The following is a 24,913-nucleotide window of genomic DNA, read 5'->3' on the forward strand; positions in this document are numbered from 1 at the left end:
GGATACAAAAATAAAGAAATACATACCACAAGACCCCCATGCTGCAGCGCAGCAATACGCCCACCTCCGCCTCCGCCCCTGCCCCCCGGAATTCTTTGCACGCTCAATATGTAGCCGTCGTCAGTCGTCACCTGAAAAATAAAACCCAGCCCCATTTATTTAGAAAAATGATATTTTTGTGGGGCGGGCTTATAATTGTAAGCTCCTTACTTGGAATTCTTGGCATTTGTAACCATGTATGGTGACGGCGGCGGAGCATATGCCAACCGGTTGCGGAGGGGCGTAATCGTCGTCGTTGGGTGGAAAGAGAAGGGCGCGGCTGGAGGCGAATGGTTGATGAGGTAGAAGTAGTAGAGATAGAGCAATAATTAGAGGTAAATTTAGGAAGCTGAAATAGGCCATATTGTATAATAATATTGATGAGATTGGAGTGGAGGGTATGGTATGGGCGGGAGGGTATATATAGAGAGAGTAGGAAGAATTGAAAAAGAGAAAAAGTGAGTGTGAACTTGACAAGCAGAAAGACCAGAAAAAGGAAATGGGCAACATAATTGGCCTTTTCTCTGCATTCAACGATTTTCTGGGCTTTTTCACACTAGTTTTCTATGGAGAAGGGGATGGGATGGGCCGAGACCAATATGGCCCCGGCCCCACTCATTCCTCCCTCCCCCTTATCTTTTATTTTGCATGTTGGATATGTATGAATAATTATGCTGATTATTTTAATTTTGGAGAGTTGCTTTGGTTCCCAGAAAATTGAAACAAAATGCATTTTAATCAATTGGGAAGATTTAATGGAGTGAATATATATATATATATATAATTTGATTATAAAAAGCTATGATATTGAAATTATTAATTAATGAGATATGTATATATATATATATATATATATATGAAAAGAGTAGTGAATGGGCAGAAAAGTGAAAAGACGTAGGAGGAAACTGAATATAGTTGTTGGAGATGGGAGTTTTCGTATGGAGGGAAGTAAATGACTATAGTTGCTTCCTCCATCATCCATCTTCCATCAACGTTAACTACCACTCATCCATCCCTCCAAACAAGACTCTTTGACTGAAGGTTAAATTTAATATCTAATAACAATTGTGGCTTATGGACGTATTTATTCTTTTGTTTTTTTTTAAACAAAAGCTATCGATGTCGTGGCAGGGATTTGGCCGATCCCTACCTGTTTATTAACTTGAAATAGACTCCATTACAAATTGAAAATGCATAAATTAGGAGTATTTACTCCTTTTACAAGACTCAAAAATTACTCTAAAAACGAAAGATGGGCTCTTATAGTGACTGACTGATGCATTGTCCCGAAGTCTGCTCAAAATCTCGTAGAAATCCATAATCACTTCTAGGCTCTGCTCATTTGCGAAGAACTTGAAATTCGATTAAATCATCCATAAGACACCAAATGCGGTTGCTACGGTTTTCAACTCCGGAGCCAAAATCCCAATGGTATTGGCACCTCTCGTGTGTTTACGCTGTTTTGTGAGTAATGACTTCCTATCAAACTTGTATTGTTTTTTGCCTATAAAATGTGGTTCTAGTTAAATAAAAAAATTAGAGGTCAAGTACTTCTTGTTCAAATAAAAACTCACTTTACTTAAACTAATTATATATCTAATACATTATCTTCGTCACATAATCGACATGCAATTCTTTGAATTTCTAAAAGAAAATGACAATATGGCTGGTGATAAAACTTCCCATTCTTCTCCCCCATGTAACCTAAAACTTGATAATAATAATAATAATAACAATAACAACAACAACAATAATAATAAAATACAAGCAACCCTGTGTTATATTACAAATAAGTCAATTACTCTCTATAGAAAAATTATTTATCTTCTTGTGCTTTTTAATATATAGCTACTTTCCTTGCTTTGTTCTTTAAAATAAAGCAATTTATCCTTATTTAAGAAGATAAATTGTTTCATATTAAAAAATACAAAAAAGTAAATTATTATTATTTTTTTTTGCTTAGTTGTAATATCACAAGAACGTAAATTAATAATAACTGCAACGTTACTTTCTTGGTATACGACTCCTACTGCACAAAATGGATTTTTTTTTTATATGTTATCAATCACTCAATTATACTGAAATTTAACATAAAAATTTATGTTCGTAGCCTAACGATATAAGACCAAAAAATAAAAAAAACATGAGTAATCTTAACTTTGATTCGGTTCTCATGTGCTTAATATATAAGGCAATTTTACGTTGGGGAAGATGGCAGAATTGCTATATAATATATGTACGTAATTCTTCATCCACGTCTATAACTGAGTGAACTGAATATCTGAAGAGCGAAGAGTTTCAGTTCAACTCTCACCATGTACATTGTCTCAAAATTTTGAAAGAGGCCATCTATCTTTGAGCAGGGCTCATCTTCTTTTTCCTTTCACTGAAGCTACGAGTTGGAAGCAACCTCGGAAGGCAACATTGTGCAGACTTCAATGGTTTATCGTCTGCTTTGAGCAGCACTCCGTTGGGAGTTCTTTCACTACTACCTCCGGAGTTGAGTCCAAAGAAACGAGGGGTTCCGTCTGTGGATTTGGCTTGGACTGGATTGGTTGCTTCAGCTTTCACCTTGTCGGGAACCTCATCTTCATACGGGTGGCGTAAGCTCTCTTTAAACAGTTCGGAGAGTCTCTTTTTCTTATCCAGAGGAGATGGTTCGGGTACAGCGTTGAGTGTCTCTTCAATAGCAGGGGCCTTATTTGCTGGTGGATTTCCTGAAGAGAATTTGTGGTGGACAGGAGTACTTCCACGAGATGGGGTAAAATCTGCAAGAATATCAATGAAAAGACTATGTTATGCAATGTCGTTCACTGAAATGAGTACGGACATATGTCTATAGCGTCCAACATATCCAGGAAAGAGAAAAATGAAACAGGATATGAGTATGTTCTTACCAATTTAGTCATTAAACTTTGATATAGAAAATGATAAAGTGGAGGTATGCTTAAGTTGTTTTTGCATAGCGATTTAGTAGTTTCGGTCCCAAAGGGAATGGAAATGGTCCAAGAAAAGGACCTTGTGAAACTGATCCTGGTTTTGCTCATAATTTCCAATAGATGCTCATGTCCCGACCTTACCTTTATGGAAAAACAACCAAAAAAAAAAGGATAGAATAGAGATGCCAACTTTGAGGTATTAAATGTGGGCAACTCATTTTGAACAACCGGATTGGTTAGCTAATTTCCTCCCTGGTCACCAGAAAGTTCCCCCAACCAAATCAGCTCTATATACACAACAATCTCCAAGCAAAAATTAAAGATCACACCAGATTCCTCTGTATTATTATGGAAGTAGGCCCCTGCATAAACTACCGCACTTACTTTTGAATCAAATAGCATGAAGGATTAAATAATTCCCTCTTTCCTTGTCAACCCTAAACCTCAAACGAATTCTAGCCGATGTGTGCGTAAAATCTCTTATTTAACACATGAGACTCCCAGGAATTATATATGGGGCAGTGATTGGCCAAAAGCGACACCAATTAAAAGATGAAACTTAACCAATATACAGTCTTGCTTATGAAGTTCCCTCTAGAAAATCCAATGAGCACATTAAAGCAAAAAAAATCCAGGGTGTTCATTCAGCAGGGAAGAACGTGAGAAAATTTGAGAGAAAAAATGGTAGAATTCCAAATGGTGCTGGCTATTTCTTACCACCATTAACACTTAAGAAGTCATCTTCACAATCAGACTCCAACCAAGGTTGAGAATCAAAGAATGATTCATCCTTGCTACCTACAAGAAATTGAAACACATCAGATCAGTATCACATAGAGAAGGAGCCTAATAAACTGGTGCTCATGATACAATGGAAACTAGGAAGGAATGTTAAAATCATGGATATAACCTATATCTACAGACTTTTAAGCCAGGATCAGGAATATAGCCTTAGCATTTGAACTAATAGTTTATTTTAAGTTCATAAAATCTAATTAATAGGGAGTTTCAAAAGATAAGCTCAACCAAAAGGACAAGAATTCCATTACTTAATGTGCACCTATTACAAACAACATATACACACACACACACAAAGAAGAGGAAAAAACAAAAAATATATAAACAAAGGATACTTAGATCTTTCTGAGTATGAGAGGAAGACGACTTTTTAGATCGAGAAAAGCTGGAACAGAGAAAATTATCAGGTATATGCCTCATTATTGAAAATAAATTGCCAAATTAGAAAGGAAATGCAATAGAAGGCAAAGTGAAACTAGATAGATCATAAATGTAACACTATGGCTTGGCACTTGACATAAACACCATAGTCAAAACCTACATCATCCCAACTCACTTCTGCTCTCTACCTGCATCATCAATTCTGGGCTTAAGTGCAGAGTAGAAGACATACCTGCCCATTTCTATACATGTTTATGGGGGATTATGCCAATTATTTAGAAGAATATGGGTAACAGCTAAAACAACTAAACTCCCTTTTTTTTCCATATACGTTGTTATCCTTGTGCTGTAAGTTGTAAACGGAACACATGTGATGGAAGCCAATCACATGGTTCAAAGTCAAACCCTACACATAATCAAGATCTGTCTATGAAGCTTTATTCAGCATTGCAGGTCTGACGAATATGAATTATACATTGATTTTAATACGAATGTCAAAGTCCGCTTTGTGCTTGACCAAATAATTTCTTACACCTCCTTCAAATTACTTTTCTCTTTCATAAGCTTTAAAATGCAATAGCTAGCTCACCATTCTTTGTCCGCTGTCCTTTTAAGAACTTAATCACTGCCTCATGTTCGCAATAAGAAATTGAACACTATTAGAGAGTTGTGTTATGATCTGGACAAATTCATCAATGCATGGCAGGTTATGGGTGCATAGCAAGGGCAGACCCCATAAAGGAACATAATGTGTGGAGGGTGAATTTTGGCAACAAATGCCTTGTCCTGTTGTCCATATCATACAACCTTTGGGCTTGGGCAGGGCTCAATTATTAAAAGCTCATGGGATGGCTCATAACCTTTTATGTCCAAAACTCAAGGAAATAAAATGCTAAGAAATAGGCCAACTTCAAGAAGAGACTTCATATTCCAATTTCTGTTGGTAACTAATTCACCTACCAGTAAACTTACAATGCATTCAAATCATGTTGTTTAGATTGAACAGCAATCCAATATAAGCCTTTTCTTTTTCATAAATCCTGTTTATAGAAAAGAAATAGCCAGAAGAAAACAGAAGAAGTTGACCTGGACTCAAATTTGATGACATGAAACCATCACGATAAATTTCAAATGTTATGTGGTAAGATTAAATGTGACTAATACTCTTGATTCTGACAAGCCGACGATAAATCAAATACTGTAGCCTTACTTCCACGACATAGAATTGCTATTTGTTCTCTAGCCAGTAGGACCACCTAGACAATAATAGAAAATTAATATAGAAACAATTATTTCTAAGCCATTTAAGCTAAAAGATTTTTTCAAAGATGACAAGGCATTGAAGGAAACCTTTCAATTCGAAAATAAAGAAAAATCTTAACACGTCTGGTTTCAAGACAGAAACATCATCCTTTCATCAATAAGAAGTCAAGACATTATGGTCCTCAGGAATTAATTATTTAACAACATTGCACTTGTTCCTTTAGAATCTCCAATTGTCAGAGCAGCTCAATTTTATTTATTTACTTTATCATGCTGATAATAAATTATTACAACCATAAAATTCTTATAAATGTGAAAAAAAAACATAATCTTTTGGAAAATAAAAGGAATTCAATCATGTAAGGATATCACGTCTATCTGCACAACAGTTGAACAATCCAAAACAAATCAAAATCATGAATACTAGTAAAAAGTCAGTTTGTGAAAATCAACAAGCATAAACCTATTGATACAGAAACAACGAAAGCGATGATGCCGGGCCTCTAATATCGCTTGATCAGGAGCCATAACTTCATTAGCTACAATTCACTTACTTGTGGATAGACGTCAACAAGTTACTGATTTATGGGCAAAATTATCAAAATTTGACAGAGAATAGTAATAAATCAACACTCAGAACAAGCTAGCAGAGTAAAGTGTAACCAGAAAAATCATGAATTATTCACCAAAAAGATGGAAAAATAAATAAAGGAGAAGAGAAAAGATTAAAAACTTGAAGCAGACACCATAGAATGGGCAAGGGCGGGGCGGGAAAAAAAGAAATGAGATACCAGGGGCAGGGTGGGGAAAACGAGGAGGTGAGCGTGGAGAGTTGAATGGCAAGTGAGCATGGATAGGATCAGCGGCGTTGAGGTTATTGGGTTTCTGGTCTTTGTGCGGCGAAGGGATCAAGACGTCGTCATTCTTAGAGTGCAGAGATAAACGGAGGTTGATGGCGGAGTCAGGGTGGTCTTTGTGAAGCGAAACACATGAACCCATCTTCCCAAAAACACAGCAAAAGCAATCTTCACAACTTTATTCACCACCTATTCATCATCCAAAAACCATCTTTTGTTGTTTGTAGAGAAGAAGAAGAGTTGGTTCTGTGCTGGGTTTCTTGTTTGTATTGAGAGAGAGAGAGAGAGTGAAGTAGAAGTATAAAGGGAAGAGGAAGAGTAGGTGTAGGGGCCAGGGGGGCAGAAGGCAAAGCAAGGGCCGTGTTTAAGCGTTACGCTTACTACACATAAAATTAATTAATTAGGGGAAATTGCTATACAATACTATGAAAATTAAATTAAATTAAAGAGTTATGGAATTTGTTGAAAGTGAAAATATAAGAAATAATTTTTTCTGTTAATGTGAGGGAGAAAAGAAAACATGGGCGCGTGTGGGTCCTATCCATAACCAACGGATTATGAGACTGATTAATTGTTTTTTAGGCTTTTGTTCTGTTGTCGCACTCGCACTCGCACTGCCTGCCTTTAAGTAGTAATACCCCACCACCACTTTGCTGACTAATTGTCTTTTACCCTTTTTTTTTTTTTTTCTCCTTTAAAATTTGACGTAATTATATATATATATATATATTTTTATAATTTAAAAATTTATATTTATTACTTTAAAAGTTTATTTTGTAATAAATAAATTTTTTATTAATTAAAATTAATTAAATTTATAGACGTTAATAAAAAATTATATATAAATTTATATTTTACTTCGATTGATTTATTAGTGATTTATTATTGATGGGGAACTTATTTAAAGACAACAAACTTTAGAGGTATTAAATGTAATTTTTCAAACTACAGAAGATCAATGTGTAATGACACCAAAATTTAAGGAAGGAGAGTGTAATCTTTTCTTTATATATATAAATTGATCGTGACTCGTTGTGTTTCTGTGGTAATTAAATAATTTTTATATTTTGAAAATATATTATAAAAAAAGATGTAAATAAACATATTATATATATATTTGAAAAAAGAAAGGCAAGCTTATAAACGAAAAACTTTAAAAATTAAATAAGTTATCTTATCAATAAGTAATGCAATATCTAACTAATTGTGATGCCTCATTTCAAACACATTATAGTTTAATTCGATTAAGAAAACAAAAAGTATATATGAGAGAAAACCTAAAAAAAGAAAATTGAATTGACCTTATTTATTTTGATATGACTATTTAATGAATTTCTTAATAAAGATATCGAATTAATTATTATAGTACCCTCATACTAACTACGTAAGTATATGAGTAGATAATTAGTCATGTAAAAATTAATATGAACTTTGTGTGATAGCTTTAGTTATGGCTACGGGGTGGGTTTGTCTGGACCCGAGACCTGCCAACTCACCCTGCTTCATAAAAAAAACCCCGCCCCGCCTCATTGAGAACCCAGACCTGCCCCGCCACCCCACCCTGGATTGCGGCGCCCCATCCCGCTCGATTGAAAATTTTTATTTTTTAAATTATGTAATATAAGTTTAATATTAGTAATTTAACATAAATTTGTTTTATCTAAAATGAATTATATAATACATATAATATATTCAACTAATTTTTCGTATAGGTAATACTAAATATCATTGTAAATTTAGGTAATTCAAGATAGCTTTTTTTTTTTATCTAAAATAAATTATAAAATACAAATAATACATTCAATTTTTTTTTTGGTATTTCATATATAGAGTTGGATATATGTAAAATTATTTAAAAATTTATTTATAATATTATAATTTTAATTAATAACGTATTATATATAAATAAGTAAATAAAAAATAGATTGGGGCGGGTTCAGTATAAAACCCATAACCTGCCCCGAACCCGATAATATGAGTACCAAACTCACCCCATTCGAAGCCCCGAAAAATTAAGTCTGATTGCCATCCCTAGAGCTTGTGATCTCACCCGATCTCGTCTCAATGGAAAAAAAGAAATGGAATGATTTCTTTTTCTAATAGTAACTGGATATAAGATAAAAGTATAATGATAGTTGATGTGATATATAAAAGGTGATAAAATCTATACATATAAACATTCTTTTCTAAATTCCATCAAAATTAAAAAATATAAAGTAAAACTACAAGATTTTAATTTCATTAATAAATGTGGAACAGGGTAATTGGCTTTTTTTTCCGATTTGGGAGTGGATATATATTGCGAAAAAAGGGGAGGGTATACTAAAATTTGAACTTTGTGTGTGCACCTCATCATCATTATTATGTTGATTTTTAGTGGGGAAAAGGAAAAGACAAAGGCAAAGGATGGAGGATGGATGCGTGGATGATATATTAGATGAGGAGGTAGATTGGCAGGTGGAATTCAAAATTGGCATCATTAACTACTCCTAAACTAACTTCCCAATTATGGTACATTAACTCTATTAAATACTCTTACAATTACTCAAATAATGTCAAAATATTGAAAACTCCTTTTACTCATATTCATATGGAGGTTTCATCTACCCCCCCACCCCATCTTTATGCACTATTAATTCCCTTTATTCATTTCAATTTTTGAATTATCTCAATTTAATTTATTATATGGTGAATTTCAATTACTAACAATTGGTATATATTAATTATTAATATTAAATATGTATAATTAATAAATAACTAATCCTTAATCATATTATTATTGGTTGGCTAATAAAGTTGATTTGAATAGTGATAAGTGATACGGATCCCTACCCCACCAACTAAGAAATAGCCATATTTGTGTATCTCACGCAGGAGGAAGTGAGTGGGAGACCCAACCCCAGATTAATTAATGATAATAAAAATAAAAATAAAAATAAAATGGTGGCCATATAATAATAAGAAGTATTTAAAGCGCACGAGTTCCATACGGTTTCCTTTTATTTGAGTGGATAAGTGATAAATGAGTGTGGTTGCTTCATCTCACAATGTTTTCAAGCCTATCAATTAAGTATGAATTCAATGAATCAGTGCACACTTGTTCGTTACTTGTATTCACATAAATATAGTGAAATACGAATACTCATTTACAATTTATTCTCACAACTTCACATGGATGCCATTCAATCTTTTCTCACTTATCTTTAACTTAGTGGATAATTATTAGGGTAAATTTAAACACTTTCTCTAAAGTTTAGAATATTTACGAATACTCTTAATTGTTTGAAAAATTACATATACTCTCTGTGTGAGTAAAAAAGTTACTCATTTCTGTGTGACCAATTTGAAATTTTTGGATTTGGGTTTTCAAAAGTTTTAAAATGGGGACTTGCAAAAGATACGTTGACACTCTAACGTCCAAGTTAGTAAGCAATTTCATAAAATAAAAATTGAATAAGATAAATGAAAGGTAAATTGATAGTGAAGCGCTGCTTGGAATAAGAATGCTTTGTGTGCATAACTGTAGCTAGAATCACGTTACCCTTCACTGACGAAATGAGGCATGTTTTTATAGCCTTAGCCCCTAGAGATGGATGAAGTCTAGTCTCTTTGGGACTTCAATCGGTGGTTGGGACAGTAGGTTCCTACATATTCACATAGGATGTTGAGAGAGTTGACTACTGGGGACTTATTCCTTAGGTGGATAGGGGGTTACAACAGACTCATCAAGATCCTCGAGCCCCCTCGACGGTTACGTGGCCATCCCCCCTCCATTAATCAATGCTACCGCCACCTCTACATGAAGACATGTTGGGCTTGGGGATAGGTATCTAGCCCCCTTTGCCAGGCGTCTATCACAATAACTATTCTGGGGAACCTTAGGCCCTGAGCTTTCTTCTTTAGGTTGCATGCATTAGTCCTTTATTGGACCTTACTTAAGCTAGACTCCGTCTCGAGCCTGGTGTATTTTTGGGACATCACTCCCATCAAATAAAAAATAATTATGTAACTCTAAGACAATGGGGTAAAAGTTACTACTTTATATTTGTTGATCTTTTTCAAAAAAAAATATTTGTAAAAACCATCTCGAGGAGAAGAGTTTTCAAAGGGAGATGAGAGGTCGAGCATCTCTCCCTTTTAGAGGAGTACCATCTCGAATAGGAGAGCTTCAAAAGGGGAGGGAAGGCAAGCATCGCACCCTCCTGGAGAAGTTCTATCTCGAGGAGAAAAACTTCAAGGGAAGAGGGAATGTCGAGCACCTCCCCCTCTTAGAAGAGTACTAGTTGGAAGAGGGGAACCTCAAGGGAAGTAGGAGGTCGAGAATTGAGTGTCATCGCATAGAAGAGAATATTGAAGGGAGATGGGAGGCCAAACACCTCATCCACCTAGATTTGGTGAATCCCAAGCTTATCCCTTGGTGGTTGCACCACCGAGGTGCAGTCCGTTTTCACCCCATGTATTGGCCAATGGGGGTGGTTGTGGATGGAGTTTTTAGGGTTTTGGTTTTTTCGGATTGGGTACCCAATTTTGTCTGTAATATATTTTGGTACCCAATATAAACTTGATAAAATTGGGTACCCAACTAATAGGATACCCGTTAAAGTCGGGTATTCGAAATTGGAAATCCAAAATTATTTTTTTTCTGTAATTTAAATGTGAAGAAAAGTAGGGCCAATAATGAAATATTTAAAGCATGTTTTTTTTTTTTTGATAACTTTATACTTATAAATTGTAATTTGTATTTATGGGGTGACTTTCTTTTTTAAAATAGTATACAAAAAAATAATATAAAATTATGATTTCAATTTATTGATGTTACAAAATAGTATAACACCGCATTAATACAAATTAATAGACAAAATAATCCAATACTCAATATCAATAACTTGATAAAAGTATATCAATAACTCATATATTATTCTATATTTTACTTTATTAATTTACTATTAGCAACAAATAGTTTTATTTTTTATTTTTAATTTTAAAATTTTATTTTTTTAATTAAATAAAGGGTATCCAATTAACCCAACCGAGTATCTTTCTCTATCCAGAAACCAACCCAATTTATTCAAAATAGGGTCCGGGCAACCCAAAACTCAAAGATTATAAAAATTACCCATCACGATCTACCCGAACCCGTTCGAATTGGGTCGGGACCTGAACAACCTGATTCCAACGCCCACCCCTACTGGCTGAAGCTATCCAACCCATGAGTGGAATTTAGAACAACAACCGACAAGTATAATAGGGTAGGAGACCCGTGGGACCACCTAGATCAACTCTTGGCTAGAGCGAACCTACTGGATATAAACGACACCGCTTACTGCAGGTTATCCTGTACAACACTCTTTTTGGAAAGCTTTGGCTTGGTTTAACCAATTCTCTTCCAAAACTATCAAGACTTTCGAGCATCTCTTGCAATGCTTCCTACACCGCTTCGTGATCAACAAATTGTATCCCAAGACAGCCTCATACTTGATCAGCATAACCCAAAACTTTTAGCAAGCATCATACAAATTCAACCTAACGAGGAGCAGGTTTAAAGAATCAATATCGGGAAAACCCTGACTTCCTAAGAAGAGTTATGGGTAAGGGTCGAACAATACATAAGAATAGAAAAGGCTGCAAGTAAAAAACTGGTGACTTCAATGAAAAGAAAGGAAGAAGAAGATAGAGTGGTGTCTCCAAGGACGAAAGGAGGCAAAAGTAAGTGCAAGCCTCCAAATAACTTAGCCCGCTACATGCTGCTGAATATTTTAAGAGCTGAAATTCTTGTTGCTGTAAAGCAGCAAGGTCTAGTCCGTTGGCAACAACATGGCAATTTTTGCTAATAAAATTAACACATGAGCATTTCTTACTATCTCACCAAAATACATAGAGTGTCATGCAATTTACCCTAAAAATTATGTCCATTTATTGGTGATTGGTGGGGGTGGGGGTTAAAAATGATTTTACACCCCTATATTGGTTGCTTAATTAGAGTAGTATAAATACCCTTTTGTATCATTGTAAAATGGAGATTTTTGGAGCAAAAGAGAGATGAAGAAATTTATAACTTATAGCTTTCATGTATTCATAGTGTGGTTGGAGCTTGGATTACAAGCTTCCCATTTATTCCACATCACACACATATGACTGAATTTTACTAAAGCGCAAAAAGGGAAAATACGAATAATTAGAGACAAAAATGGAATTCTTTCCTCCATGATGAGGTATAGTATATTTCTTGAGCCACTTTTCCTTTCCATGATGATGACTATAATGTTTGAGCTTTCTTCCTTGTTATAGAGTCAATGGATCCTAAAACAGTTGTATGCAATAACTCAACTCAACCTTTTCTTTTAAATTAATAAATAACAGAAACAGATATGTATATAAGTTGAAATAAAATACTCAATGCAATGCCAGGCCCAACCCAATAGATGTACGCCTAAAACTCTGGCCCAACTAACCACAAGAGAAAAGCCCAGAAATGTTCTTTTTTTTTTTTCTTTTTTTCTTTCTAAATTAATAATAATAAGGGTTAAACACACTTTACACTCCTGAACTATGCATTTTGTCTCATTTACCCCCCTGATGTATGAAGGGTAACAAAAACACCACTGACAATAATTTGACATTGATAAGACAAAAATATCCTTCTCACTTACCCCTATACTTTTTTATTCTACTTCCTAAAATATGTTCTATTAAAACATCTCCCCCAAACTATTTTTAATGATTCAAAATTTTACTCATATTTTATTCTAAAAATAATATTTATAATTTATAATTTTTTATAAATTATTACAAGCTCAATATGGGCAAATATATTTTACAAAGTAAATAAATTATGTTTAATAGAACACGTAAATATGCGTCAATACATAATGCATATGTCCACATAATAAAAATATATAAAATCATTACTTAAAAAAATATAGAATATTATATATTAATTACATTATAAATTTGCATATTTTACAGTATATATGTTTAATATAATATTTTAAATTTGTATGGATAATTTATTTTTAAAAAAAAGTTCAACATATATAATAATACATGTAAAAGTTATTTAAATCTTTTATCAGTTGTTTAAAAAATATAAGAATTGTAAATTTATGGAGTTTATACAGATTGTGTATAAAAATTATAAATTGTTTGAGTAGTGTTTATTTTAAATAAAAAATTATTATAATTCAGATTATATTTAGGAGAATGATTGTAATAGAGATATTTTAAGGGTGTAAATAGTAATATTACTTTAAAAAAAATTAATATATATCATAAGGAGTTATTTTGTTATGTTTTATATTTCAGGGGTGTAAATGTAGTTTATACATAATTTAGGGGGCAAGGTGTATTTAACCCTAATAATAAATTATTACTTGGCAATCCACCCATCTTCATCGCGTGCTCAATTCAGCAAAGTGATTGCTGGAGCTGGAGTGGTCCTCATACAATGAATTTACAATTTTTCTATTCGCAATCAAACTGATTAAAATTGATGTTTCTCTTTTCAATTTTGCGCTGAGCTGCTGCATTGATAGGACTCGGAGAATGGTGAAGCCCAAAATTGCTCCATCTATGCTTTCATCGGACTTTGCTAATTTGGCGGCCGAGGCGGACCGGATGCTCCGCTACGGCGCAGATTGGCTGCACATGGACATAATGGTACCTTTCTTCCCCGGAATACTTTCATCCGCTCATTCTCTGTTTTATATATTTTGGAATCCTATCGCTGCCCAGCGATATCTATGATATATCCTAGTATTTTTTGTTTTTGTTTTTTCGAAATTGGAAGGTCGATAAAATTGGTTGATATTATCTTTGATGTCGGTGCCGATTGGCTGCACATGGACATAATGGTACCTTTCTTCCCCGGAATACTTTCATCCGCTCATTCTCTGTTTTATATATTTTGGAATCCTATCGCTGCCCAGCGATATCTATGATATATCCTAGTATTTTTTGTTTTTGTTTTTTCGAAATTGGAAGGTCGATAAAATTGGTTGATATTATCTTTGATGTCAAGGAATTGAAAAGTCGTTGAAAATTCTTCTATACAAGATTTTTATATTGAGTCCAGCTCCCGAGTAAGATTGTATGCATCCTGCGACGTACTATGAGTATCGTTTTGGTTTTATGCCAATGGTGGAAATTCGGAGATGTTGATTGTTTCTAATGTTTATTGAACTAAAAGGATTTCTATTACTTAAGAACACTGCAAAAACTTTATATTCCCTGTAGAAACTGGTAAAGCGATTCTTTTTTCTGGAAGTTTCTAGCATTTCTGCTTGAACATCTGAGAGATATAGCAAGAAGATATACAACACAAAATTTAGATGAGAGAAATATTAGGATCTGTTGCTATCACGATTGCTTGCTTCCTCAAACTTTTTGAATTTGCATGTCGCATTGGTTTGTACCATACAGTTTGTATCTCAACTGTCGTACTTTGTTACTGATGACTATGTAAAAATAAACAACTTGCTTTATTGATTTGACGGCTGATACGACATGAGCTGTCTGGTTGCAGGACGGGTAGGTTGGTTATTCGGTTGAAGAATCATAGTACTCTCGTATTGCAACCAATCAGGGAAAAATGTTTTTGGTTGTGCATTACTCTTTTAGTTCATAGAACTATTATTTCTGGATCGTTTGTACTTAGACTTGTTTCCTTATTTACAGTCACTTTGTGCCAAACCTTACTATTGGTGCTCCAGTTATTGAGAGTCTGAGAAAGCACACAGAGTAAACCCCGTCATTTTCCTCTAATAGAAACTCAAGTCCTAATTCCTAACTTTATGGCATATCTGGTCTTCTTGTTTAAAAACAAACACGAGTATTTTACTTTTGCAGTGCTTATTTGGATTGCCACCTAATGGTCACAAATCCAATAGATTATGTTGAACCATTAGGCAAAGCTGGGGCATCTGGCTTTACTTTTCACGTGGAAGCTGCCAAAGGTTGACTTATCTTGTTGGGACATTTCTCTTCTTTCATTTAAATGTTTTAACTACATTTACATCTTTTCTTGCCCTCATACTCTGCACTAGAATATGAAAACGAGAACAAATAAATCAGATTATAGAAAAATTTGACGTCATCATAATATTGGGTTTTTTACGTCGTTCTAATTGGATTCTGCCTTGAGCACGAGAATAATGATGAAATGAAACATGTACAGAAAATTGGCAAGAACTTATACACCGGATCAAGTCAAAGGGCATGCGGCCTGGTGTTGCCTTAAAGCCTGAAACCCCAATTGAAGAAGTGTATTCGTTGGTACGGTATTCACAACGTATTTATCACTTAAAAGTGGATAAGTTAATGATTGTGAGACTCAAGAAATTTTTTCAAATTTCATGGGCGACAGCTTGAAGCTAAAGATCCCGTGGAGATGGTTCTTGTTATGACTGTGCAACCTGGATTTGGCGGGCAAAAGTTTATGCCAGAAATGATGGATAAGGTGCATAAGATAACTCTCTCTTTCAGCATCTATTCTGTTTATTTTGCTTAACTTATTATTTTGAAATGTCATTTCAGGTACGTTCTCTACGAAAGAAGTATCCATCACTTGATATAGAAGTGAGTTCCTCTCATCATTTTCAGCTAGTTTATGATTTGTATCTCCATTCTAGGTTTGTTCAGTTACTGTCCTAGTAATTGATGATTAATCAGCATACCCAAAACATAGTATTAGTTCGAAGAGAAATTTCGACTTAGCTTACTTCTTAATTGGAACAGAAAGTTCTGTTAGATATTGTGTATGATGCATTCGCAAATATTTGAATGTGATGAGGAGTCTAGAATCTGATGCAGTTTATGTTGATTCAAATATGTCGTGGACGTGGATGGGTTCGCAATGGATAAGGAGAGAGTTGATAGTTCCAACTTTCCTCCTTAAAGTTTCATATATCAAATGAGAACCATTTATTTGTTTGCAGGTAGACGGTGGTTTAGGACCTTCAACCGTTGATCTGGCCTCATCAGCTGGAGCAAACTGCATTGTGGCTGGAAGTTCTGTGTTCGGAGCTTCATATCCGGCTCAAGTTATATCACAGCTGCGCAAGAGCGTCCAGGATACCCAGGCAGGCTGTAAAAAGTAATTGATTTTCGTCATCATGCAATGTTGTATACGCTATGAGTTGCATGGTAATTTAATAACATCCAGCATTTTTTATAATACTTGTATCTATGTTGCTGGCATAAGTTATAAGCTTGTGATCCATGAAGATAAAGATTTGGAACATAGTTTAGAAAGAAATTTCAACTTATAAACATGCAGGTGACCATGTCTGATGATATACCCAGTTGTAAAACAGGGTGGTTCATTGTGATAAATCTGTCAGAATATTAATATGAGGGGATGGGGTATGAGATGAGATGAGAGTGGTAAGCACGTGCTATCACGTGCCCAATTCCCTTTGATCCGAGAGAAGTGCTTTTCAGATTTCACTTTTCAAAATCCTTTTCGAGAGTTAGGAGAGGAGTGGGGCTTTTGGGGCAATTAAAGCTCCTCGGAAATTTGTAATGCCAATATTCTATTCTGGTATTCATTTTAATAGGAGTCCGAGGATGGGAAAATGAATGAAAACCGGTGGTTTACGTGTACAGCATCATCTTTTAATCAACCTTAAAAACATTCTTACCTACTCGAGATATATTTCTGAATTCCTAAGATAAGTTGCAGGGTACACGTACGATATTAAACAAAGTAACCATTAACATAACGCTGAGAGTGTTATACGACATGGCATAAGCAAATAATTGTATAAATTATTACATATTAGCTTTTAGGAAAATACCTAATTAAATCGTTTAATGTTGTGGTCACAAGCAAGAACTTCTTCATCTTATCTGATTAAAGCTGGTTGAGTCGACATTTACTTTTGTGGATTCTTGTACTCTAGTCCACAATTTACCTATGTATTATCATTATTCTCTTGATTTATATATGTATAAATATGATGGGATAGGCAAATATTTCAATCAAGTGGAAATGAGAATTGTTTGTGGCCTATCTATCTATCTAATACTATTCCTTTTGCTTTAATATTGCCTCTGCTTTACCAGGCATTCACTTCTTGTCAATGCATATTCATATATATTCTTATCCTTTTGCACTTCATATCATCATCCTACTCCTCTCCAAGGAAAAGACCTCTTCACATACCCATTTCTATTTATTTATCATGTAAAATTTGAGATTTATTTAATGTGCAGTTTCTTCATGGGATGTTTGTGATGCAATGTGGAATCGTGAAGGTAGTAATTACCATTGAAGTTCCTTCATATATTTCAATTCTAATGGAAAAAATATTTAACAATAATTACTTCAAAATTAGTGAAATCATTAAAATTTCGGACTGTTAGCATCTTTTTTCCCCCCCTTAAAAGGTTGGAATTAATACAAAATTACCTCCTCCTTTCTGCTAAAAGCTATTAAAATATATATGAGCTTTGACCCTTGGTACGTACTTCTAGATCACAGCCCATAGAAAAATATAGTCACATTTATCTAAAACATTTTTTAGTGTTGTAATTGTTATTTGATAATGTAATGGGGGAAGTACAATAGATCGCAATATCCCAAGTACCATGATGTGGATACGGGAACAAACAGATCTCAAATTCCTTGTCAAAGTGCATGAAAACTTTCAATCCATGCTGAATTTTGAAGCAGGGGATTGGTAGTGGAAACCAAGGAGTTTCTTCCAAGTTCAAAGAACAATGATGATGACTTTGCATACCTACAAATCTTTACTCGGGATAAATAGCCACCCCACCCCTCAATCACCCTTTGAATCAAGCACAAGATAAGGGCTTGGTTGCCAATCCGCAAGGAATCAAATTGGGGCGAAAAAAATACTGTAGTTACTGCTAAATCCAAGAATTCTGTCCATCCCTGAATCCCCTCTTTATTATAATATAGACCACCACCTTGTTGTAGATCCAAAAATATTCAACCACCTTAAAAAGTTCCTACAGTTTTTCAGTCGGCCTCATGTGGGAGTAAGTGTTACTGCAGAACTGCAACTATGATCAATAAACTCCAACTTACATCTTTTGTCTTCTTCAATCTTGTTATTGTATCTGTTCTTGCCCAAAACCTGCTCAGCTGCGACACAGCATCTTCATTGGACTATGTTTGTGGTGGGAATAAGTCTCAGCAAAAATGCAAGACATTTGCTGTTCTTCGGGCTAATCCTCGATACTCGTCTCTTTCGAATCTGAGCTCTTACTTGGGCATTAGTCCTTCCGAGCTTGCCAAAGCTAATGACTTTTTGGGTGAGACCGAAATCTTGTCTGCGGAGCAGCCTATTTTGATCCCAATTGATTGTGAATGCAGCAGTGGGGGGATTTTTGGAGCACAAGTGAGAAAAACCACTGTTGCAGGAGAGAGCTTCTATGAGATTTCCGAGTCTTTGGAGGGCTTAACAACTTGCAAGGCCATTCAGGAGAAAAACCCGAGTATTTCCCCCTGGAATCTTGGAGAAAGAATTAGTCTTTTGGTTCCTCTTAAGTGTGCTTGCCCAGCTACAGATGATTTGAGTAAGTTTTTGCTGTCTTATCCAGTTAGAGAAGGTGATAAACTAAGTGAATTGGCAGTTAAGTTCAATGTTAGTCAAGAAAGTATAGTTTCTGCTAATGGCAGATGCTCAAGAGCAGGTCTTTTCAAGCCAAATAATAGCCTTGTACCACTCTCAACTCTTTTGATTCCGTTAAAAGCCAAGCCTGTTCTTGGTCTTTCAGCAAAATCCCAGGAGCCCAATTTGGGATATCCAGCAGCCAGCATTAAAGTTAGAGGTTCACATAAGAGGAGAAAGCCTAAAATGTGGATGATTGGAGTTTACATAGCTATCGGCATAGTCGGGCTTCTGGCTTGCTTAGCTATTGGTGCAGCCTTTTTCTTTATTCATTGCAAGAGAAAGAAGGAAGATCCAATCAAGAATGGAGATTCGGAGCTTCAACAACTGAGTTTGAGCATCAGAACCACGAGTGATAAGAAAGTCTCGTTTGAGGGATCTCAATACAATTTTGATGATCCGATTACTGCTACTACCACTCCCCACAAGATGCGGGACGAAAACTACACATTTGAGGAGCTGCAGAAGGCCACAGAGGACTTCAGTTTGAGTAACCTCATTGAGGGCTCTGTATTTCACGGCCGGCTCAAGGGGAAAAACTTGGCCATAAAACGTGTCCCTTCAGATGTTATCTCAAAAATTGATTATGAGATTCTACAGGATAGAATTCACCGTCACCCCAACACAATCAGGCTCTTGGGAACTTGCCTGACAGACAGTCCTGATTCATACATAGTTCTTGAGTACGCGAAGAACGGTTCCTTGAAGGACTGGATCCACGGTGGATTGGCAATCAAGAGCCATTTCATTGCTTCTTGCAATTGTTTCTTGACATGGAATCAGAGGGTGAAAGTCTGTGTAGATGTGGCAACAGCCTTACAGCACATGCACCACATCATGAATCCTAGTTATGTCCACAGGAACATAAAGAGCCGAAACATATTTCTTGATGAAGACTTCAGCGCAAAAGTTGGTAATTTCGGTATGGCAAACTGCAGTGGACAAGAAGCAGAGGATCAAGAATCATATCAAGCGGCCTGGAACAAAGGATACTTAGCACCTGAGTATCTCAGTGAAGGTATAATCTCTCCAAGTGTGGATGTTTTTGCTTACGGGGTGGTCTTACTGGAGGTTTTGTCTGGAAAACCTCCAATCACACGGGAAGAAGGCAAGGAAGACGGAAGTTTGATCAAGCTGTCGGATGAAATCAAGCAGATTTTGCAATCAGAAGATGCAGAGGAATTGAGGGAATGGATAGATGGTGCATTGGGGGAGAATTATTCGTTCGATGGAGCAGTGATGGTGGCGAATCTTGCAAGATCTTGCGTGGAGGATGATCCGTCGTTGAGGCCTAATGCTGGAGAAATAGTTGAGAAGTTGCTGAGATTGGTGGAAGAATTGGGAGAAGGGGAAGAGTTGAATGTGTGTGAGAGTTCTTGCAAACCGCTTGTGAAGGCAGCTGCAATAGAAATGTGAAGTTCATTGTAATCAGAACAGCATTTTGATGTTGCTATTTACGTTAAGATATCATATAGTTATAGATGTTTACTTAAAAGTTTTTGGTGTTTGTGGTGTGACTGAGAGTGGGGATGTATTATGTACAGATGGTACGGTATAAGGAAGCAGTTATGAAGAAAATGTTGTTTGGATATTGGTTAGGGTGGCTTATTAATAATTGATCGGTAAAAAGGAAAGATGAGGTTGTGATGGGTTGGTCGTAACCTATACAACATTTAACCCTTTAAACCAAATTTCTAGAGTCAAAATTGCTGGGAAGGCATCAAAGATTTTGCAAAGAAGAATTAAGGGAAAAGAAAAGTCAACTAATAAATTAGTGAAGTAGTAATTGTGGGAAGTGGGGGAAAAAGGAGGGTGGGTCGTGGGTGTGTATTTGTCATCCCTGTCTGTCTCTGTCTGTCTTATGATGATGAGGTTAGATGAAATCGTCATTACCCACATCACCACGCTACTCGCGTTTATAGAAAACGTTGGAATTAACACAGAGTCTGAACCAATGTGTGGTCGGTTAGACAACTTGGGCTTACACACCCCACACCCACAGCAATGCATCCACATCATTTATGCACATCTCAATCTCAATCTCAATCTCATCTCCCACGTCGAGGACCACTCATTTTTGTATTATTAATTCAATTTTCATGGAATTGGTTTTGTTGGATTTTTGTAAGCTCCAGAAGCTTTTCTTTCCGGACAAAATTCTCTAGTATTTATTACAGAATCCCAAGACCAACAAAATAAGACTTTTCCTTCCCTCTCCTGCCCTCTATATGTTCCCACACACTCTACCTCATATTTATATATAGGCTAATTAAGACTTCTGAATATCGGTTGATGATCTATGGAAGATGCAATGCCCGCATCTCCATTAAACACTTCAACTTACCTCTTCATCATCACCACCACCATAATAATAATAACATCATTAATTCAAAATTATTATAAAAGTTAATAACATACATGATATCATCTCTTATTCCAAATATTAAATAATTAGTACGTACCCAGTTATTTTTCCACGCTTACTATTCTCAATTATATTTTTCAAGCGATTGAGTTTCATAATATATATGAAACCAGCAATAGATAAGTTATATATATATATATATTGCACAATAGCCCATAAACAAAGAATGTCTTGTACTCTCAGCAGCAACAACAGTTGTATATACATGAATATATAGAATGATTAGTCATGAATTAATTACACAAATATGATGATGAGAGACTCCTGAAACAGAAATTCTAACTCAGATTGGGAATTATCCCTCGTTAAAAGGGGAAAAAAATTAAATAAAATTCATGATGGATCATGATCATGAATTAGGAGGGAGACATCATGGCCTTAAACTCATCGAAATTTAGAACCCCATCCCCGTTGATATCAAAGCGAGCTATCATATTCCGACACTCCTCCACGCTCCTCCGCTCTCCCAATCTACTCAGCATTCTCCTCAAGCTCTTCGCCGTAATGCACCCGCTTCCTTCCATTTCATACATTTTGAACGCCGCTTTCAAGTCCCCCGCCTTCTCTTCCTCTCCAGCTCCTTCTACTATTCTCACGAAATCCTCCAAACACAACAACCCATCCCCGTCCGAGTCCATAATCACCACCGCCGCCTCCGCCTCCTCCGCCGTCATCTCCCCGCCTATTGAGCCCACACACTGACGTAGCTCCGCCGGACATATTTTGCCGTCTCCGTTGAAATCAAAGTGGTTGAAAACTCTCTGGTATTGCTCGTATTTCTCCATTCAATTACAGTGAAAAGCACTTAGACAACAGGTGTACGTGCGTACGTATGAGAAACAAACAGACAATATAGAAAAGTTGGAAACTGAGATATAAATATTTAAGGAAAACTGAAGGGATGTGAAAGAATTCTCGAGGAATTTATGAAAGGAGGTGATTGCGTTTAGGTATATATAGTTGTTAGGAGAAGGAAGGGGACACGGATTAGAGGGTGGTTTGGTTTTGTGGTTTGACCCATATTGGCAGTAATGATAATGGGTTCCAGAATGACAGGAATGAGCCGCGAAACAACCCTTCTACGCACCTCAACTGTACCAATTATTAGTCTGACTCTGCATATACGGCTTCGCTACGCCTAAGACTTTGAAATAACACGTTCAAAGGTGACGTCAACCTCTGTAAGCAATGAGAGAAAATTAATTCATAATTAGGGCTAATAGAAAAAGAGGTATGATTGTTAGCATACAATTTTTGAGTTTTTCATTTATTCATTTAATCAAATAAATTACTAATTTAAACATTAAAGTGCTAACTCCTATTTTACAAGTCAGTCCTCCTTGGATCCTATGATTTTGTAAAGATTAATCGATTATTGTGCTGCCATTGAACTTTGATATGCATCATTGGTGTTGTCTACGAAAACATTTGAACTAGAGATGTGAGAAATGACTACCTCGGACAATGGAGGTGACAACGAGTCTTCTTAGGGAAACACGTCCCTTCTTGGTGCAATAGGTTCCGCATATCCACCTCTAGAACAAACATTGGGGGGTCTCAACGTCCCTGCTTCCGCTCTTTGATAAAATTATGTAATATTTGGATAGATATATGAAATTATCAACTTTGTGCTTGTTGTTTTTTTTTTAAAAAAATATATAAAAATATAAAAAAATCTAACAAGGTGGATAAAATATTTTTGAAAAATTGTAAATAAAATTATCCACTTAGTCTATAATTTTTTTTTAAAAAAATTAAAAAATTAAGAAAAATTATAATTCATAATCCACAATGACATTTTTGTTAGTTCGTCACCAAAAAGGGGGTGGGAACTTAATAAAAATTAACAAATTAGATTAATTATTAGACAACTTTAAAAAAAAGAATACATTTATAATTTTTTAAATAATAAAAAAATATTTATATCAACCATCAACAAAATTCATTATAATTTATCGTACTTACGAAAATTCATTATAATTTATTGTATATTCTTACGATGAGGTTATTTAGACGAAGTCATTGCCCATATAGCAGCGCTTTTGGCTTTCGCCCTAAAAAATAAAAACACGTGTCCCACATTAGAAATACCGAGTCTGAGCCAATCTATGTGCGGTTATATGTACAGAAAGAACAAAACAATTCCAAGTCTACAACAAAACAAATAAACACGATATACATACATATGACTACTTTAAACTGCGGCGGACCAATGGCTTCGGACCCCCATCTCATCTCATCATCGCATTTCTACATCGAACTCATTTTTATTACATTATATGTTTATGGATTATCGTACGTTTTCTGTAATTATGCAGAATCTTTTCTGGAAACTTCTGGAAATCATTCTCTAGTAATTATTAGAGAATCCAAGCCCAACACAGACTTCTCCTCCTGCATTCCCACACACTAGCTGGTGTGGATATATATATATATATAGAGAGAGAGAGAGAGGGGCTAATCAAGACTTCTGAATGTCGGTTTCCAATTAAAGTTGATGAAGCTGGGTAGCTCCACGGAAGATGCAAACGCGATGCCGATTCTTCCCCACCGCCTAAAGATACATACACATATGTGTTACTCCATATATTAAATAGCTTGACAAATTAATGAATCTGTATTATTAAATTACTACCTACTTATTACTATTCTCATATAACTTTTCATATAATTTCATCAGATACTAATATATATGAAATCAACAGCAGATCAGTTATATATATATATATGTATATAGCACAATTACAAAGAATGTCTTATACTCTCAGCAGCAACAGCAGTTGTATGTACATATATATGAAGGTGTGTATACATGATACAAGAATATATAGAATTCATTACACAAATATGATGATGAGAGACTCCTGAAACAGAAATTCTAACTCAGATTGGGAATTATCCCTCGTTAAAAGGGGAAAAAAATTAAATAAAATTCATGATGGATCATGATCATGAATTAGGAGGGAGACATCATGGCCTTAAACTCATCGAAATTTAGAACCCCATCCCCGTTGATATCAAAGCGAGCTATCATACTCCGACACTCCTCCACGCTCCTCCGCTCTCCCAATCTACTCAGCATTCTCCTCAAGCTCTTCGCCGTAATGCACCCGCTTCCCTCCATTTCATACATTTTGAACGCCGCTTTCAAGTCCCCCGCCTTCTCTTCCTCTCCAGCTCCTTCCACTATTCTCACGAAATCCTCCAAGCACAACAACCCATCCCCGTCCGAGTCCATAATCACCACCGCCGCCTCCGCCTCCTCCGCCGTCATCTCCCCGCCAATTGAGCCCACGCACTGACGTAGCTCCGCCGGACATATTCTGCCGTCTCCGTTGAAATCAAAGTGGTTGAAAACTCTCTGGTATTGCTCGTATTTCTCCATTCAATTACAATGAAAAACAATTGCACAGTAGTAGTGCGTAGTAGAAACAAACAGACAATATATATATATATATATAAGGTTTGAAGGCAAATTGAAGGGATGACAAACAATATTTGAGTAAGTGATGAAGTGAGAATGAAAGGAGGTGGTTTAATTAGGTATATATATATAGTTGTCATTGCAAGGACAGA

The 24,913-nt window shown here is 35.6% G+C and overlaps 6 protein-coding genes across 7 annotated transcripts in view; 2 read left to right on the forward strand and 4 right to left on the reverse strand.

Annotated features, from left to right (window-relative positions):
* Positions 1–661, reverse strand: part of LOC105176257 (triacylglycerol lipase 2-like) — a gene marked incomplete in the record, with an annotated part of 3,835 nt that extends 3,174 nt beyond the window's left edge. Inside the window, 2 exon segments of the mRNA XM_020698639.1 lie at positions 59–131; positions 211–661. Coding sequence (XP_020554298.1) covers positions 59–131; positions 211–549 — 412 coding nt within the window.
* Positions 2,235–6,621, reverse strand: LOC105176258 (uncharacterized protein At3g27210-like). Its single transcript, XM_011098997.2, has 3 exons — positions 6,212–6,621; positions 3,696–3,776; positions 2,235–2,807 (listed from the first exon to the last, which is right to left on the reverse strand). Exons 1-3 carry the CDS (start codon positions 6,417–6,419, stop codon positions 2,389–2,391), a joined length of 708 nt encoding a protein of 235 aa, XP_011097299.1. The 5' UTR covers positions 6,420–6,621; the 3' UTR covers positions 2,235–2,388.
* Positions 13,668–16,529, forward strand: LOC105176259 (ribulose-phosphate 3-epimerase, cytoplasmic isoform). Of its 2 annotated transcripts, XM_011098999.2 has the most exons (8): positions 13,668–13,933; positions 14,799–14,803; positions 14,951–15,013; positions 15,122–15,228; positions 15,450–15,547; positions 15,639–15,731; positions 15,809–15,850; positions 16,210–16,529. In XM_011098999.2, exons 1-8 carry the CDS (start codon positions 13,820–13,822, stop codon positions 16,369–16,371), a joined length of 684 nt encoding a protein of 227 aa, XP_011097301.1. In that variant the 5' UTR covers positions 13,668–13,819; the 3' UTR covers positions 16,372–16,529. The 2 variants fall into 2 exon arrangements, with proteins under 2 accessions (XP_011097301.1, XP_020554253.1); XM_020698594.1 differs by lacking the exon at positions 15,809–15,850.
* LOC105176260 (protein LYK2) lies at positions 17,778–21,373 on the forward strand. Its single transcript, XM_011099001.2, has one exon. It carries the CDS (start codon positions 18,304–18,306, stop codon positions 20,326–20,328), a length of 2,025 nt encoding a protein of 674 aa, XP_011097303.1. The 5' UTR covers positions 17,778–18,303; the 3' UTR covers positions 20,329–21,373.
* LOC105176261 (putative calcium-binding protein CML23) lies at positions 21,517–22,280 on the reverse strand. The gene has a single exon (XM_020698628.1). The coding sequence runs from the start codon at positions 22,120–22,122 to the stop codon at positions 21,694–21,696; it is 429 nt and encodes a 142-aa protein (XP_020554287.1). The 5' UTR covers positions 22,123–22,280; the 3' UTR covers positions 21,517–21,693.
* Positions 24,072–24,865, reverse strand: LOC110013062 (probable calcium-binding protein CML31). Its single transcript, XM_020698629.1, has one exon. It carries the CDS (start codon positions 24,720–24,722, stop codon positions 24,294–24,296), a length of 429 nt encoding a protein of 142 aa, XP_020554288.1. The 5' UTR covers positions 24,723–24,865; the 3' UTR covers positions 24,072–24,293.

Source organism: Sesamum indicum, linkage group LG13 (assembly GCF_000512975.1).
Source record: "Sesamum indicum cultivar Zhongzhi No. 13 linkage group LG13, S_indicum_v1.0, whole genome shotgun sequence".
NCBI lineage: Eukaryota > Viridiplantae > Streptophyta > Magnoliopsida > Lamiales > Pedaliaceae > Sesamum > Sesamum indicum.

Bases quoted from the DNA above. Each gene is read 5' to 3' on its own strand.
- LOC105176260 (XM_011099001.2), top strand. From the start codon at position 18,304: ATGATCAATAAACTCCAACTTACATCTTTTGTCTTCTTCAATCTTGTT.
- LOC105176259 (XM_011098999.2), top strand. From the start codon at position 13,820: ATGGTGAAGCCCAAAATTGCTCCATCTATGCTTTCATCGGACTTTGCT. The intron at 15,014-15,121 runs GTAAACCCCGTC...TTACTTTTGCAG, and splicing joins AGTCTGAGAAAGCACACAGA to TGCTTATTTGGATTGCCACC. The intron at 15,732-15,808 runs GTGCATAAGATA...ATGTCATTTCAG, and splicing joins TGCCAGAAATGATGGATAAG to GTACGTTCTCTACGAAAGAA.
- LOC105176258 (XM_011098997.2), bottom strand. From the start codon at position 6,419: ATGGGTTCATGTGTTTCGCTTCACAAAGACCACCCTGACTCCGCCATC. The intron at 3,777-6,211 runs GTATCTCATTTC...AATTTCTTGTAG, and splicing joins TTTTCCCCACCCTGCCCCTG to GTAGCAAGGATGAATCATTC. The intron at 2,808-3,695 runs GTAAGAAATAGC...ATATTCTTGCAG, and splicing joins CTTCTTAAGTGTTAATGGTG to ATTTTACCCCATCTCGTGGA.
- LOC105176261 (XM_020698628.1), bottom strand. From the start codon at position 22,122: ATGGAGAAATACGAGCAATACCAGAGAGTTTTCAACCACTTTGATTTC.
- LOC110013062 (XM_020698629.1), bottom strand. From the start codon at position 24,722: ATGGAGAAATACGAGCAATACCAGAGAGTTTTCAACCACTTTGATTTC.